A 17,949-nucleotide genomic window follows, 5' to 3' on the forward strand; every position below is an offset into this window, starting at 1 on the left:
TGTAGATGCATTTCCAGGAGCATTTCTTTGCCAATATCTTTACACAGGAGCAATTCTTGAGGAGTAACTTATTTTATAAGTAAGTCCTCTGAGTCTGTCACATGCCACAGCCAGTTCTGCACCTGGTCAGCGGGACCAATGCTGTCCTGCCAGTGGGAATTGAAGTACAAGTTTTGTTCTAATTTTTCATCTCTGGCTTTGTCCTTGTTGGTGCTGGAGTAGTCAGTCACATCTCACAACTTGCAATGCAAGTTAGGTTATGGAGGCCTTTACTTGAAGGAGAGCCAAGTCCATCTGCTACTCTGGTAAAGTGCAACAGAAAGAAAAAGCACAAATTCCGACCATTGGGAATGCCACAGTTTTGGAGGTGGTGTCGTTTAGGCGACATTGACTTGTCCATTTCCCCTTTTGCCATTTTGGATAAGTACTGGTGCCCTGGGCGATATATTTTTCTCAACCGTCATCACTTTATTGATCGCTGCTTGTCTGCACAAATCATTTGCCTCATTTAATACATTTCAACAGTTAGTCCATATCAAAAGTACATTTTTAGTTAGGGTGCTTTAAACCTGAGTTCAGGAAAGGTGCCGTATAATTATTCTGAATTTGTTTTTAACAAGGTCTGAAAATGCCTGCTGTGAGCTCCCCCTGTGCACACTGAAGCAGCCAGCTGTCTAGTAGGCATCTAGCCTGCTGGAAGGGCTGGAAGAAGCATTGGGTAAGCACTGTGCAAAAACCTCCAAATATTTTATCATATTTCTGTATGACACAGAAGGGAGCCATTCAGCCCATTGAGTTTGTGCCAGCTTTTGGAGCACACACCCATCAATCCCACTGCCCTTATTTCCTTGTTACTTCTGCTCAAAAACTACCAACTCCTGTGCCCAACCTCTTCTTCCCACAAACACCTACCCACCCCATATTCTGCTGTTATCCACCCACACGAGTGGCAATTCACAATAATCAATTAATTACTGGAGCATCCAGGGGAAACCTGCAGTTTTAGGGAGACTGTGCAAACTCCACAGTGAAAGCAGGATGTCAGGAATAAATCTAAGTCACTGGAGCTGTGAAGCAGCAACACTACCTGCTGTGCCACCCTTCATCTTAAATGGATAGTCTGAGAATTTTCCATAGCAGATTCACAGGGAATCTTGCCTGCACATGTTATAAATCTACCAAAAGCAAGGTGAAAAGTCTTATCTCCACTGCCCAGACTGTCAGCTATTAGTAGAATTGAATGATTCTCCTCGTTGAAGACTTTCTTTGGGGCTCATCATAAACTAAGGAACATTTCTTTTTGAAAAACTATGAAGAAAAATCAATCATCTCTTTAAAAGAAAATTGACAGGGACACCCTGAGGTCAGGAAAGATGCTGCATACATGCAACACTCTCCCTCCTCTCTCTTGCCCTTCTCCCTTTTTCCACACCATTTTATCGTTGCTTTTAACCAGAAAATAGACATGTGAGTGTGATGAAAGAATTAACATGGTTTCCACCCACATTCCAAAGATGTATGGGTTAGGAAGTTGTGGGCATGCTATGTTGGCGCTGGAAGAGTGGCGACACTTGTGGGCTGCCTCCAGCCAGTTCCCAGTAACACAAAAAGACTCATTTCACTGTGTGTTTCGATGTACATGTGACTAATAAATATCTTAATTTTTCTTGTACTTTTAACATGTACTGATTTCAGGAGTAGTGCAATACAGGGTGAAGTGAGCTGTCCAGTGGAGTGGCAGGACCTACTTACAGTGCCAGGTATCCAGCTAATCCCCTACAATCGTGCTGCTAAACTGTGAACATTGTAATTTTGTAGTTCAGCTTCTAGATTAAGGAACTGCAGAATTGAAGGGGAGTGACTGGAAGTGCTCATTGAGGTAGTAAGAGTTGGACTAATTCCCCCTGGTTTCCAGTTATTGTTGTTGCAGGTATGGAAGGAAGTAGACCAAAGGGCAACTATTTCACCAACCCAAAGATTTGGGAAGGATGCAAGTAAAATGCTGTCAGACCTAACATACAAATCTAAAGTAAAGATTTGTTGATCTGTAAGAAAGACTAGCCTGACAAGTCTTGCCTGGTTCTTTTTGTGGTGTACTGCACACAAAGATTAGATGATGTTTTCTTGGCGTTAGAGAACCAGGGAAGTATATGAATCAGGATGCTGTTTTTTTAACAGAAATCATTACAAAAAGGAAGTGTATATTTTGCAGTCACAGGCAGGTGTTGGTGACTACATATACAGCACCTTCCTTTGGCAAGTTATTGACATGTAACCATGGGAAGCCTGAGCTGGGGCGGAGACACCTGGTCCAAGTGCTCTGCAAAGTGCTGAAGGCAAAGAAAACAAGTGCAGGAAGATCGTGCAACTTAGAAGCCATGCTGCATTAACGTGGGAAAAGATAGTATGCAATAAAGAGAGTTTAAAGTAATGCTAGTGTTGTTGATTAAAGAGAGAGCAACTTATTCAAACAGGTTTTCCTGTAAGTTAATGACAAATCGAAACGTGGGCATTTATTTTTAGTTTCTACTGGCTCGCTCATCACTGAGCACTGGATGGGAAAATAGTTGATTTCCAAATTCCCTACTTGAAAGGAGGCTTTGGTCTTCCCAGTATTTGATTAGATATTTATTGTTTAAAAGAGATTATTCAGGATTAAAAATTTAAATGTCAGACCGCAATACATTCTTAAGGGAATTCAGGTATCCTGTAATTAAACAAAGACTTACCATGTAGAGTTGTCCACCATTTGTGAAACCAGATTGAAGCTCAGGAATATTGTGCTCATGTCCGTTTCGCACTGAGTTCTTATCACTTGCAAAAGTTGAAATCTGAGTGTCGATGGCTAATACCCCAGAATAAGGGGCCAGCTGGATTTTATTGCCTGCTGAAATGTGGCATCTTCAAGCCACAAGGACTGATGTAAAAGTTAGGATTCCCAAAATGGTTGTCTTTGTCACTGGTGCATTTCCATTTTCTTGAAGCAATCCCCAAAATGTTTTATAGCCAATGAAGTGTGGGCACTCCTGTGATGAGGAAAACCCATCAAGCAATTTGAGCACAGCAGAATCCCACAAAAGGAAATGAAACAGATCAGCTGTGCTGGCACTACAGGTTGAGAGAGAAATATTATCCAGGTCTCTGGGAGAATCTCTGCAAATAGTGCTGAGGGATTTTCTGTGCCTACCTCATTTAATGTACTGATTGAATGATAGGGTTTCTGACAGGTCTGTGCTCCATATTGCACTGCATTCTCAGCTTTAGAGTATGTATACAACTCTTGAGCATAAAAATTCAATGTGTAACCAGCAGTGCTGCCCTGAGCTGTGCTTGCAATGGCTTTTAATAGACTGAGTTGCCCTTATTATTTACTCCTTTAAGTTTCACTTGTACAATTTCTTGCCCTGAAATGTTGATTCTTCCAAATCTTCTACTGTAGTCGTGCTTGAACTGACGTAAAAACAAACTCTTTCAATTCAGCTGCCCTCACACTACAGACAGGGAGCTGTTAGCCTAGAAGCAAAGTATCAAATCAAAACATCTCTTCTGTTACAGGGCACATGCTGACAAAATGAGTTGAGGATAGAAATGTGCTTAACTGCTGCCATCTGTTGGTTCCACATAAAACCATGCACAAATTACAGTTTCTGATACCCAACAAAGACAATTAAAACTTCTCTCAGTGAATAGTAGTCCTGGTAGCAATTTTATTGAATAATTAAAATATGAATCCAAGTAATCTCTTTCGAAGAGCTAATGAGCAAGTGACCACTGGCCAGAGATGGGATTTTCTTTTTTGCTCTTTGCTTTGTGCCTTCCAGATCAACTTAGAGTGATAGTGGGCTGCTTCTGTTCTTGGTAGTTCACTAGCCAGTTATTGTGTAGAACACTGAATCTGATGCCTATAGTACCTAAACAGTATAAGTAGCCTGCTGTATCTACTGTAGCATGTGTTTGATGTAAGAATGTCACTGGCACGAGGGGGATGAATCATGAAATGATTGTGAACGCATTCTGCTGCCAAGAGTAAATTGACCTGGGCTCTAAGTGAAGAAATAGTCTTGCCAAAAAGTTAATTGAGCTTCCTCAAAGCCTCCAATGAGTGTGGACACTGGGGTGTTCTCTAATTGGGTCCCTTAGTTGCTGCTCGTTTACCTCAACTTGGCTAGTAGGGGTGTGACATTGAGCTTAAGAAAGGGTGATTAAATCAAGTTTCCCTTGTCTTCACTGCCCAGCAGTCCTAGCTAGAAATACCACTGAAGGCATGTTGTGAGAAAGGATCAGCAGAGCCGTCTGTCGAGACTCACAGATGTATAATGGTCTTTTTGACGAGTCTCTTGTGGCTTCTCACTATAACTATAACAGGGAAAGGTGGAATAAAGTTTTAGTTTTGTAATACAATGTCTTTTTCAGCACCATTATTTTTCCATTACCATTTAAATTAAAAATGTAGATCACAGCCATGTTTATAAATGTTGAATGAGAAATTGATAGTCTTTCCATTCTCTGTCTGTTGATTTCCATAATCAAGACTTTGTAAAATGAAAATACTATATTCTGTGGAATGAAAGCTACTGTTACATATTATTGATATTAAATTAAGCCTCTAGCAACTTGATAATGCCCATGACTTCATTTCAATGGCTCCGATTGAAAATCATTTGGCACTCGTAACCAGACAATTAATGAACCAAGAAAATATGTCTGATAATTTCATGAAAATGTGACAAAGTAAATTGATTGGATTTTTAAAAAATAGTTTTGGAAGTTAATTTGATTTTATTTACTTCATTGCAGCAACATGTTAATATTTTATCTCTTAAAAACTTGCTTTGTGTTAAAGAGGTAGTATTTTGAAAAGGTGGAAGTCAAGAAAGATTATATGGTGATAGTCGCTTATGAAGTAAGGTGTGGATATAATGTAGTCTGGAGGAGGTGTAGATGGAGGATATTTATCTAAAATTATAGGAGTATGTGGAGTAGGTTTGCCAATGTTGATCTCAGTATGAGAGAGCAGGCTGTAAGCAGGGCTTTTTGTGGGTAAGTCCACGACGTCCCACCGAATAATCAAAGATGCCAGGATTAGTACGGGGTCAATGTGTCAAATTTGTTTTCTGTAACTGTAGACATTGTATTAAATTAAGTAAGTGAAAGAAGAAAGTACATTAAAGGAACTGCTCATTAATCTTTCCTGAAATGTGTTGCAAGAGCTGCAGTCCTCAAAGTGTGTGCAATAACATTCGGTGGTAAACTCAAGACAGCTTTCCACATTTGGAAAAAAATGTGCTGTTTTTGTTAAAAGCAAACTCTTCCACACCTTCCCAGCATGAAAATGCTTCTCAGTCCCCTTAGCTAGGAAAGTGGGCACATTTCTTTCCTGTCCACCCTTTTATAGCATCAGCTTTATCGGGCAATCCCTCAAGTTCATGTCCCTGTTCCTGAATCTAACGAGTAAAATCTCAGACCAAGATCATTGGCAAGGATAGTAAATCAGAGTCTTTTACCCCATTGTGTTGGTACAATTTCTATAAATGAACTCTTGAAATTGCAGTTAGTGCCAGTGAAAAATCTATGCTCACAGTTGCTATATCAAAGTTATTACATAATGACAGATCTGTGCTCACCCAAATGGCACCCCAGTGTTATGATGACAGACTCACACATTATACCCCAGTGTTATGATGACAGACTCACACATATTATACCCGAGTGCTATAGTGACAGACCCACAAGTATTGTACTCCAGTGTTGTATAGTGACAGATGTGTACTTACCAGTGCCAGAGTAATAGTGAAAGACCTGTAACCATCAGTACTCTACTTCAGTGTTATAAAGTGTGTTTTAGAGACAGATGTGTACCTATCCTTGGTATACTAAAGCGTTACAGTGGAAAAACCCATGCCTACCAGTATAGTACCTCTAAATATGGGCCTAGATCTGGACCAGGATCCAGAAATGCAGATCAGTTTTTGTGTAATCCCTGGATTCCTGTTATCAGGCCAGCCCAGTCCTGTCAGTCTACTACTTGCTACCATGTTCATTTTGCTTTCTGCTCTCGGAAGTGGGCAAGACTTCGGAGGGATGCTGGGACCCAGGTGTCACCAATGCACAGCTGCACCCTCCTCCACAGCGCTCCTGTTAATCTCCATATGTGCTATCTGGCTACAAAATACACTGTTCATCCATGCATGATGTCACCAGCTATTCCTTTTGAGGAGCTGTGGGGCTGGACTCTGGATTCCTGGTCCACCTCCATGGGTTCTGTTGACATCCCATTATCAAAGTTATGAGACTGCGAATCTTCCTTTCAGATGACTGTACCCCTAGGAAGTGTGTCCAGCTGCAGTTTCTGGCTGGTCACATCAAGCTGCTGGAGTTGCAGTTGGACTCCGGAAGCATTTGTGATGCTGAGAGTGTCATCAATAGGAGCTTTAGTGAGGTAGTCCCTCCAAAGGTAGTTGGAGAAGTAGAGGTAGTAGGCAGTGAGTACAGGATTCCTCTGTGGCCTGCCCCCTCACATAAAAATATCTAATTTCAGATATTGTTGGCTTTTCAGAGGAGAGCAGCGGTCAGGTCTGCAGCACAACAACTGTCTCTGATGCACAACAGGGGAGGGTGGAGATGAGGAGAGCTGTGATGATAAGAGACTCGATAGTTGGCGGGACTTTCAGGAGATTCTGTGGCCGTGAATGAGACTCCAAGATGGTGTGTTGCCTCCTGGGTGCCAGGGTCAAGGATGTCTGAGTGGTTGCAGAACATTCTCAAGGGGGAGGGTGAGCAGCCAGAGGTCAGTGTACACATTGGTATTAACGACATAGGTAGTAAAAGGGATGAGGTCCTGCAGAGTGAACATAGGGAGTTAAGCTGAAGGTTAAAAAGCAGGACCTCTGAGGTTGTAATTGCCACATTTTAGTGAGGGTAGGAATAGGAAGATAGGGCAGATGAATATGTGGCTGAGGAGTTGGTGCAGGAGGGAGGGATTCATTTTCTTGGACCATTGTCATCTCTTCTGAGGCAGAGGTGACCTAAACAAGAGGGAACAGGTTGCACCTGAAATAGAGGGGAACCAATATCCTGGCAGGGAGATTTGCTAGTGCTACTCGGAAAGGTTTAAACTAGTCTAGCGTGAGGCTGGGACCTAAAGCAATTGTGGACAAGATGAGAAAGTTGAGGCAAATATATAGGAGTTAAAGTGAGCAAGTTCAGTAGGCAGGAGCAGAATAGGGAGCAAGGAGAGGTTAAACTGTATTTACTTTAATGCAAGAAGCCTGACAGGTAAGGCAAATGAACTCAGGGCATGGATAGGTGCATGGGACTGGGATATTATACCTATTACAGAAACATGGTAGGACTGGCAGCTCACTGTTCCAGGTTACAGATGTGACAGGTGTGATAGAGGTGGAGGTAAGAGTGGAGAGGGAGTTGTGTTTCTGATATGGGTGGAACTCAGAAATAAGAAGGGAGTGATCATTTTCATGGGGTTGTATGAGAGGACCCTCACAATCCCACCCCCCCGCCCCCCACAAAAGCAGTCAGCAGGAATTGTAGGAGCAAATATGTAGGGAGATCATAGATGACTAAGACTAATAGGTTTGTAATAGTAGATGATTTTAACTTCCCTAGTATTGACTCGGACTGTCATAAGTGCTAAGGGCTTGGATGGGGCAGAATTTAAGTTTGTCCAGGAAAATTTTCTGAAGTAATATGTAGCTGGCTCATTTACAGAAGGGACAACACTCTATCTCCTTTTGGGAAATGAGGCAGGGCAAGTGACTGAAGTGTCAGTGAGGTAGCAGTTTGGGACTAGTGGCCATAGTTCTAATAGTTTTAAAATAGTTATGGAAAATGTTAAGAATTGGTCCATAAGTTAAAGTCCTAAATTGGGGCAAGGCCAATTTTGATAACATTTGGCAGGAACTTGTAAAAGTTGATTGGGAGAAGTTGCTTTCAGGTAAAGGGACGTTTGGCAAGTGGGAGGCTTTTAAAAGTGAGATAGGAAGAATTCAGGGCCAGCATGCTCTGTTAGAGTAAAGGGCAAGGCTGGCAGGAGTAGGGGACACTTATTCCTGAAGATATTGAGGATCTTGTTAGGAAAAAGGAGGAGGCGTATGTCAGGTATGGGTAGCTGGGATCAAGTGAATCCCTTGAGGAGAATAAGCGATGTAGGAGTGCACTTTACAGAAATCGGGAGGGCAAAAAGAGGACATGAAATTGCCTTGGCAGATAAGGTAAAGGAGAATCTGAAGAGATTCTATAAGTATATTAAGAGCAGAAGGGTAACTAGGAAAAGAATAGGTCCCCTTAAGGATCAACATGGTTGTCTATGTGGAGTCACAGGAGATGGGCGAAGTCTTAAGTGAATACTTCTCATCTGTATTTACTGTGGATAATGTCATGGAAGCTAGGAAATTCAGGGAAGAGAACAGTGATGCCTTGAAATATATCTACATTACAAAAGAGGAGTGCTGACGGTCTTAAAGCACGTAAAGGTGGATAAATCCCCAGGGCCTGGCCAAGTGTATCCTAGGATACTGTGGAAAGGTAGGGAAGAAATTGCTGAGGCCCTGGCAGAGATATTTGTTTCATTGTTAGCCACGGGTGAGGTACTGGAAGACTGGAGGGTGGCTAATGTTGTGCTTTTATTTAAGAACGGCTGCAAGGACAAGCCAGGGAACTACAGGCTGGTGAGCCTAACATTAGTGGTGGTGAAATTACTGGAGGGAATTCTGAGAGATCTACCTGCATTTGAAAAGCTAGGGACTGATTAGGGATAGTCAGCATGGCTTTGTGCATGGGAAATAGTGTCTCACAAATTTGATTGAGTTTTTTTTTGAAGAGATGATGGAGAGGGTTGACGAGGGCAGGGCGGTAGAAGTTGTCTACATGGACTTTAGCGAGGCCTCTTCGAAATAATGTTGGAAGTTTTTGCATTAGGTTTATACTGGTGGTGATCAGTATTACAGCTGCAAGAATGGTATGATAGTGCATGCTTAACACACTCCGTGCCTTGAGAGGATATGGGATGAAGGTGGGCAGGAGCACCTGCTAATTTCTTTTGGTCTTTGCATAAGGTTTCCTCTTCTCTATAGCTGAGATTTACTGGTGGCTGATATCAGCTAGTCCCTCCCATTATTGGGTAAAGGCAAAGACAAGGAAAGTCGTGTTCACTTCACTGCTTTCTCTATTATATTAAAACGTGATAGCATTTCAGGTGTAGGTTTTGCTGTTGTTTTCCCCCACCCTAATTTACATTCATTCTTAAAATTTAAATTCTTAATATAATATAAGATACACTAAAATTTTATATCTTTGACCCTTGAAACATTTACACCAACTCAACATATTGCTGAAAGTAGTTGTCCTTTATTTCTCTCTGCCCTAAGCTTAAAGCTCTGGACATTATGAAGATGGTCATTAGGTTGGTTTGTCTCATCACTCAGTGTTTTTTTGTTCCCCATCTTTAAAGTTAATAAAATTTCAAAATAAAAGGGAATATATCAGAGGTCAAGGTGAGTCTAAAGGCCAAGCCACTGAATTTTGAATTAATGTATCTTAAAATTGATTGGTAGTTGTGTGTATTTTTCCTCTCAGCCTGATTATGCACTGGAAGATGACCAAATATTGCACAAAAAGCTGTGTTAAGAGCTGGTCTGTTTTTAATGAGTGAGCCAGTCTTGCTGAGTTCAGCAATTGACCGAGCTATGTCAGGCTTGATTTTAAACTAGGCCACAGTACTTGATGTAATACAGACGTTCTGTTTTATCTCTGTTTCACTTATTTGGACAACTGTGCTCTTGTGGATTCTAGATTAAGACAGTAATTAAATTGTATTTGTGTCTCTTCCATTTCCAGTGGGAACTGATGTGTAAGATAGTAAAAAAAAAAAGTCTATTTTAAACCTATGAATCTTTATTTCAATATGCATAATTTAAGAGAAAATTGGTTTTAAGAAATGTGAAGCTGTTGTGAAAAGCAATCTTCTGGCAGTAGCTTGGCAAAAACGGACTTGCAATTGCAGGGTAAGAAAATATAATCTTGTAACTCGGTGGTGAAGTTGTGTTTCTCTTGTAACTTCCCTTCTTCCTATGATTTCAAAAGCATAACCAATGCCATCCTTAAATTTATTGAAGCAATGACACCTTTCATTCTTTTTTTTTAATATGTTCAGCATTTCTTGAATGCAAGAGTGATGAGACAGCTCCAGTCATTGTATTTATTTGCAAGATGTTTGCTGTTGATCCCAAGGGTATACCTCAGAATAAGCCGAGGTAGGTGATGTTAATTGTCTTATAGTTTTTGCACCGGACCTTTTTCAGTTTCTTTACCCATTTGCTTATTCATCTCTCAAATAAATGGTAAATTTTGTGAAATTTTTTGACATATATATAGATAGATAGATAGATTGGTGGAATTATGCTTTTCAGATGATAAATATGACAATAAAGTACATTACAAAACCTGTGTTAAATTTGTTGCTTAGTTTTTCAGCCTGTTCCTCAGTTACCTTCAGGTGGACCTTGGGCAGAAAGGTAATTGTGATGTGCTCTGCTACCTTTTTTCATTGCTGGTGGCCAGGTATCTTATGATGGACAAGTGCTAACTTAATGCAAATGAAAGGGAACTGACCTAGCATAACAATCTTAGACGGCTAAAAGCACTATCAACTGTCAGGGCCCTACTATAACATTCAAAGGTGATGGCATGGAACCTTTGGGGCAAAAACAGGAGCCTACTTCAGACAAGTTGCATCTTCAAAATAACTATTTTTCAAGTGCCACTTCCTGATGAGGATAGAAATTTGGCAGACAACTCCTTCCCTTTTATAAAAGACTAGTTAAGGGTATAATCTCTGGGGTGGACAGACGTCACTGCTCAAAATGCCTCTTTGGTTCCTGTTTTCAATATCTTTATTTACCCAGTACCATACCCAATACATTTTGTCAAAATCTATTGAATATCTTGCTGCATAATATTATAAAACACTGCAGCAAGTCATTTGGCCCACTTTCCTTCTGCTGGCTGTTAAGAAGCTCTGCTCAGTTGGTGGTTTTCTCCTGCTCTTTACTCATAGCACTGCAGTTTTTTTTTTCCCCTTCAAGTATCTGTCCAATTCCATTTAGAAGTTACTGATGAATCATCTGTGGCACTTTCATGGTAAAGAGGCCCATTCTTACCTAGTTTACTGCTGGAGAGTGTAAAGGTAGGCACTCCTTTGAGTGGAATTCCAAATAATTGATTTCACCTTTCTCCCTTGACTGCCCATTCCCTAAGTCCCAGGACCCTATTTGTTTCTGTCCTTTTGTGGCTGATCACTTATCTGTCTGAGCCTGACCCTGTCCCCCATCACTTCTCCAACTTACCCAGCTCTGACCAGATTTTCTGCACTTCACTGCCCCTTCAGCTTTGCCCACCTGGAAATCCAACTGATTTCCTTCATTCTTTCTGCCCTGTTGTTCGGCCTTGTGCACAATAGACTTCAGCTGTAAATGAGCCTTGCTTAAAACTGGAACCACTGCCTCCCTTGAGCAGCGCCCCCTTTTAACTTGCTTTTTCAAGCGTAGTACAATTTGTAATCTATTTTAACATCCTTGTCTACTTCTACTGCCACCTTTAAATATTTGTTTATAAATCTCAAGTCTCTCTCTTGCCCACCCTTCCCACATCGCCTTCCTTAACTAGGCATTAAAATGTTTCCACTTAATTTATGTTGCCTCCTTTCATTTCTTTTACCAAAGTGCAATATCACTGCTTTATTTCATCTGTTGTTCACATTATTCTTTGGAAAGAAAAGTCTATCTAGTTAAATATGATCTGAGTGTCCTGCTATGCTTTAATTATCTGGCTACTACATTCCATCTGAAAATCATGTTTCCTATAGGCCACAAATTAGGATTTTAATACAGTGTGACATGAGAAATGGTACCTCTATTTGTACTGATCTGAAGGTTTCATTCCAAACTCTCTTCCTGAAAATTATTGGTAGCCTTATTATTTCAAGCTAATGGAGTCAGTAAATTGTAGCTTTGGTGTGGAACAGCCTTATGTTTGGCAGTGTCATTGATAGATTTTTCAGACTCCTAGAGTATTTTCCCAAGTTTGTTCCCTAATATTAATTGGGAATTATCCCATAGTTTGCTGCTTCGGCAGCCACAACTAAAGTGTTGATTTAATTGTGTTTTATGATAAAGCAATGGAACAGGTTCACAGGTTGTTTCCCAATGTACAAAATAAAGCAGTGACCTAACAGGTACTGGCTGGCTAAATGCATTTTAGATTGCCATTACCTTGCAGATAAAAGCCTGAAGGTAAATTAACAGTCACCTCAGTTATTCCTGTGCCATATTCAGTGCAGTTCTTATTGTTAACAGTCACTGAGCAATATTTAATAGATCCTTGCAACAGTGCAGTATGATGACTAAGAAAACCTGATGTTGATGAACTTTAATTTGTTTGACATATGTTAAACTGTTTATATTCTGGAAAGACAATTTGTCTAAATTTCCCTGGTGTCTTTAGAGATGCATTAAATGGTCACTGTGCAGCAGACCAAATATGGTCATGGGTCCACAGCTTGCAAATTCAGTTGTTGCTGAGAACAATTGCATCGTGTTCTTCTGAACTGGCCTTACATGAGGTGTGGCCTTCACAGTGTACATTCATGTAGTCCTTGTGCATTATGCAGAACATGCATTGAAGAACTGGAGTGAAGATCACACTCTGTGATCCATGCTATAGGCCCCCAATTTGTGTTCGCATTGTATATTTCAGGGAAATTATATTATGTAAGACCCAATAAATGTTTTTTAATCTAATTTCCAAGCAATTGTATCTCTTTCTAGGACCATCTTCAATTCCTTGTACACTGGGCTAGCCTTTACAACTATACTATGTCCTCTGGTCCAAGTTGAAATGGACTAACTTGCTAGTGTGGTGTTTGTCTTTATAATGACTAAGAATTGTTTTTAGGGAACAATGCAACACACTTGCATGCCATGCGGTCTAAGAAAACAACTTAGAAAGGAATCAGACAAGGGATACTGTAGGTCCATATTTTGAAGACCAGGAAGAAAATCTGACACAATCCAGACATGGTTTATTTAACAGTGATTTTTGTTTTTTTTACAGGTTATTGAATAATAATAAATTTATTATTTTACTAAAGTGGAAACACATGTAGGGGCTAGAAGTCCAAAATAAAAACAGAAAATGGTAAATTGATTTATTATTGTCACATGTACTGAGGTACAGTGGAAAACTTTGTTTTGCATGCCATCCATACAGGTCATTTCATTACAACAGTACATTGAGGTAGTACAAGGGAAAACAAAAACAATGCAGAATGAAGTGTTACAGAGTGCAGTGCAGGCTGACAATAAGGTGCAAGGGCATAACGAGGTAGATTATGAGGTCAAGAGCTGGAAATGCTGGAAATACTCATCGGATCAAACATCTGATGAAAGGTAAGTTCTTTTCTCCCTTCACAATGCTGACTGACCTGAATATTTCTAGCCATTTCTCTTTTTATTCCACTAAAATGTTTGGTTTTCAAATATATTATTGGAATGATTAACAACGAATATGAAATATAATTTGATAAAATAGGGAAGTGTTTTCTGTAGTAATTCAAGAAAATAGAAGTTTAAAACTTCAAATTCATAAAATTACAGTCTTTGTTGTGAATAAGATTTTGATCAAATTTTTAGTATTTGCATTATCTTTAGCACAAAGGATTTCCATACAAGCTACTTTAATGCCTGTAATTAATTCCTACCATAAATTGATCTGCAGGAAAAGAAAAGTGTTGTTTGTGTGGAGGTGATGGCTCGAATTCTCAAATTACTGGATTTATCTAGTTGTTTTTAATTGAGCTCTATTTAAAGGTTCATTTTATTCATTGTACATTGTGTTGGTTTCTCTCTCAATCTTTTCCTGTATGACATCATATTTAAACATCTTGCATCTCGTGCCAGTTTGTCTGTCAGGGCTCAGCTTGGAGTTGTGCTTCTGGGATTGCCTCTGGTTAGAGATGCAAAATGATTTTGGAGATGATAAAGTTGCGTTTTTCCGCCTTTTTTTATGCCCTTTGCAATCTGGCTGCACCCCAAGAGCAGGAGCTTTATATCTACAAGTAGCTGTAAGTCTATTATTTCTCACAGTTCTCAATTGACTTCCAAATGTGCCTGTCAGGATTACTTCTGCAATTAGGGAGCCTTTGAAAAGTGGAGCAATGTTGAAATAAAACCTTACATGTGTTGAGACAGCAGCAAGTTATCTATATAGCACCTTTTCCATGTAACAATATTTGTTTTTTGCAAGAACTTATTTGAGAAAACTTGATGGTGAACTACCTAAGGTAGTTCTCGGGCACATGCTCAAAGGCTTGGCCAAAGAGCTCTTGGGGGAGCATCTTTAAGAAGCAATGAGATAGAAAGACAGCTATCTTTAAGGTTATTATTCCAGAGCTTAGGTACTTGATCCATGAAGAAACTCCAGACATTGATGGAGTGATGAGAATTGGGGAATATCAAGAGACCAGAGTTGGAAGAATACAAGAATACAGAGACTTTGGAGGATGTATGATCTGGAGGTGTTCTCAGAGGTGTGGAGAGCTGAGACAATAGAAGAATTTGAAAATGAAGCTGAGAAAGTTAAAATTAGGATGAGATTTGACTGAGACCCATAAAGCACAAGGATGAATGGGAGTCGGTCAAATTAGGACAAAATAAGTAAACACGTGGATGACTTCAAGTTTACAGTCGATGGAACAAGGAAAGTTTGATCAAGAGCACATTAGAATAAACGGTCTAGAGGTAACAAAGAGGTGAATGAGTTTTCCAGCAGCAGGGTCAAAGTCAGATGATGTTACAGAGATGTCCCAAAGTGCTTCACAGCGAATAAATCAAACTTGAGGTTCATTTCACTATTATTCTGATGGTAAACATAGTAGCCAGTTTTTGCAAATCAAAATTCTACAAACATTAATGAAAAAATGATCAGTTAATCTATTGAGGTAGTTTTGGTTGAGACAGCAAAATTGTTAAAAAAAAACTGGAAAGCCCTTGTTCTTTTTTAAATAGTTTTGCATGAAGAAACAGACAGAAATTTGGTTTCATGTCTCATCCAAAAAAATTTTTTTTTCTTCTTTTCCTCCATTTTCTTTATTGACTTTTTCCTCTCCTGTCCTGTGGGTTCCAACGAGCTTGTTGAGGGCTCTGCTGACTATACCACAGGTGAGCAGGAGACATTTTGGGAGTAGGGGAGGAAGATGGTTTGGGAAATGCTGCGATCTTTCTGCTATTTTTGTCGCCTTCTGCATGTGCCCAATGAGGGTTCTTGAGGGTCTCGGTGCCATCCTGAATGCACCATTGCCATCTGGAGCAGTCCGGGGTCAGGGATACTTGCATGTGGGGCAGATGTTACATATTTTCATGGGGACTTTGAAAACATCAACATTTTTTTGGTACTCCTGGTAATATTTTGCCATGTCAGAACTTTCAGTGGAGTGCCTGCTTTGGAAGACTGGTATTGGGCCTATGAATGACATGGCCTGTCCATTAGATCTGGCCTTTAGCTTTGATGTTGGAAATATTGGTTTGGGAGAGAACACTGATATTGATTCATCGTGGATTTAGAGAATTTTGAGGAGACTATGTTGATGGAATTTCACCAGTGCTTTGCCAAATCTGGTGCAAGTAACCCATCTCTTGGAAGTTTACAGAATGGCAGGGATTACTACTGCCCTTTAAAGCATTCGCTTAGTGCCAGTTTGAGGTCTTGATCTTCCAGAGGTGGTGTACAGTGAAAGCAGGTTGGTAGCAGACCTTTATCTCGTAGTTGTTTAGTGTAAGTCCTGTTCTCTGAAAAGGCTTCAGTGAATGAATCAATGGTTACTTGGAGTGGAGCCTCTGAATGAATGTATATACAAACACTATCTGTGTATTGTAGTTCAGTGAGGTTAGAGTAACCTTGCTTTTGAAGTGGAGAAGATTTGAACAGTTTTCCATGTTTTCTGTGGAATGGCTTCGTGGCACCTCACCTCCTTGGATGCAGTATTGCAGCGAGAAAATCAGAGAATTGTTGGAAGTGGAGGGATGACACTATGTGGCATTTACACCTCAATAGTTACCTCAATTGGATTTATCTACTTTCTTGAATATGGTCACAATTCTGGCATCCTGGGCATCTCCAGTATGTCCTCCTGTTCACATGTGGCAGATGAAGCTGTGAATTTGTAGGTGAAATTTCTATCTGCCGAGTTTCAGAATTTTCACAGTTGACATGGAGTCATTTCAGCTTTTTGTTGCCCTTGGGTGATAGGGAGACTGGACCAAATAGTTTGCTGTGGAATATATTCCAGGAAACTCACATTAACAGTAGAGTCTTGATTGGGGATGACTTTGAAGTGCCTGCCTTGCTAATGTTGATAAGCTCTTCACTGTCCTTCTCTCTCAGTGGGGTGATCACTTGGTTGTTCACAGCCCTGAAGAACCTGCACTTGCTGTGGTTATCTGAGAGTTAGGGATCACTTGTCCCACCATCTGTTCTTCATGTCTTGGGTTTTGTGTTGGACCTGAGCCTGTAGAGTTGCTGCTTTTCCTTTGAGGTGGGGTAAAATTCTTAATCTAGGAACACTTTACATTTAATGAGCTCCTGGACAATCTCAACCAACTAGTCTTAAAGGTTTTTTTTTGGTATAAAAGCCTTTTTATGGTGGATGCTGGAGCACTGTGAACATTTTGGCTCCTGTCGCAAGGTCATCTAGGAGGTGTTATTTGAGAAGAGCTTTATTTGTGGAGCCCTTGTGACATTCGGCATTGCTTTTTGTGCTGTGCCATGCCATTATTTTGGAACTAAGCAGATGGAGATCAGAGCAGTTTAGGTTTTAGTTAATCCAACAGAACCAGTATCTATCAAGGTGCAGATGATGGAAACGTTCTTGCAGTCTCCTACTCGGTTAATGACATAACCTAATGGATGCTAGTACGCGAATCGAAGATGTTGCTATGACGCCCTGAACAATGCATCATTCTCTCAGTGCTTGGTGCAGCCCTGAAGTGCCAAACTTGAGTAACTGTTCAAGAAAGGGATTGGGACTTGAGCTTGTAAAAGGTAACATCTCATCTACTGCTGACACAAGCAGTTAAATCACTAGCATGTCAACTAATCACGTTGAGGCAGAGTTTGTCTGGGTTTTAATGGCAATTCCACATGGAGCTGCTGGCTTTTCTCTGCATTAATGTCAGTAAGTTCTGGACTCTTGCACAAGTGGGGAAATCTTAAATTTTTTGCCGAGCACTGTCAGCTGTGCCCTAGCTGCACTCCGCCACTGGAGGACCTTGCTGAGTTTTCTGAGGATTCCCTGGTTGCAGGATCAGTGAATATGTTCATTTGATTGGGGATCCTAGGGCTGCAGATGTGGAAGATAAGGCAAGTTGCATTTTTTAAAAATTATTTGTTTAATGTTTTTCATTATTTTAAAGTATTAGGTATATTTATTTGCTTTTTTGAAGGAATGGTATGATCTTTACATCTTTATTTTTATTTATTTTGTGCTTTATTTCTTTTTAAAATGGTTTTTAAATATTTCTGAATCAGAACTATTTAAATTCATTGTTAACCTTGGGACTTGTACAGCCATCAAAGCTGGGGTCAGGGCTTTGCTATCTGTCAAAGGTCTCGAGAGGAGTTCTGATGGGGCTTGTTCCTACCTCCCACACCTCAATCCAGGTCCTACCACTGATCAGAAACTTGATTATCTAAGACAGCGTGATCAGCCTTCTGGATTAGGAGAAAGCATGTTTTGGGGGAATGGGAAACCCACACCCTACTTGGGAAAATCCCATTGCATCGGTTCAATCATTTCCATAACAACACCTTGTATGAGTCTTGATGCAGGGTCTCGATCTGAAATGTCAACCATCCATTTGTCTCCACAGATGCTGCCTGGCC

The 17,949-nt window shown here is 40.3% G+C and overlaps 1 protein-coding gene across 2 annotated transcripts in view; it reads left to right on the top strand.

Moving 5' to 3' along the window:
• Window positions 1–17,949, top strand: part of efl1 (elongation factor like GTPase 1) — a 214,291-nt gene that overhangs the window by 57,028 nt on the left and 139,314 nt on the right. For both annotated transcript variants that reach the window (XM_052040661.1, XM_052040660.1), the window contains one exon: window positions 10,169–10,268. In XM_052040661.1, the coding sequence (XP_051896621.1) occupies window positions 10,169–10,268 (100 nt within the window). The remainder of the gene's footprint in view (window positions 1–10,168; window positions 10,269–17,949) is intronic.

The sequence above is a fragment of the Pristis pectinata genome, chromosome 28 (assembly GCF_009764475.1).
Source record: "Pristis pectinata isolate sPriPec2 chromosome 28, sPriPec2.1.pri, whole genome shotgun sequence".
NCBI classification, from domain to species: Eukaryota; Metazoa; Chordata; class Chondrichthyes; order Rhinopristiformes; family Pristidae; genus Pristis; species Pristis pectinata.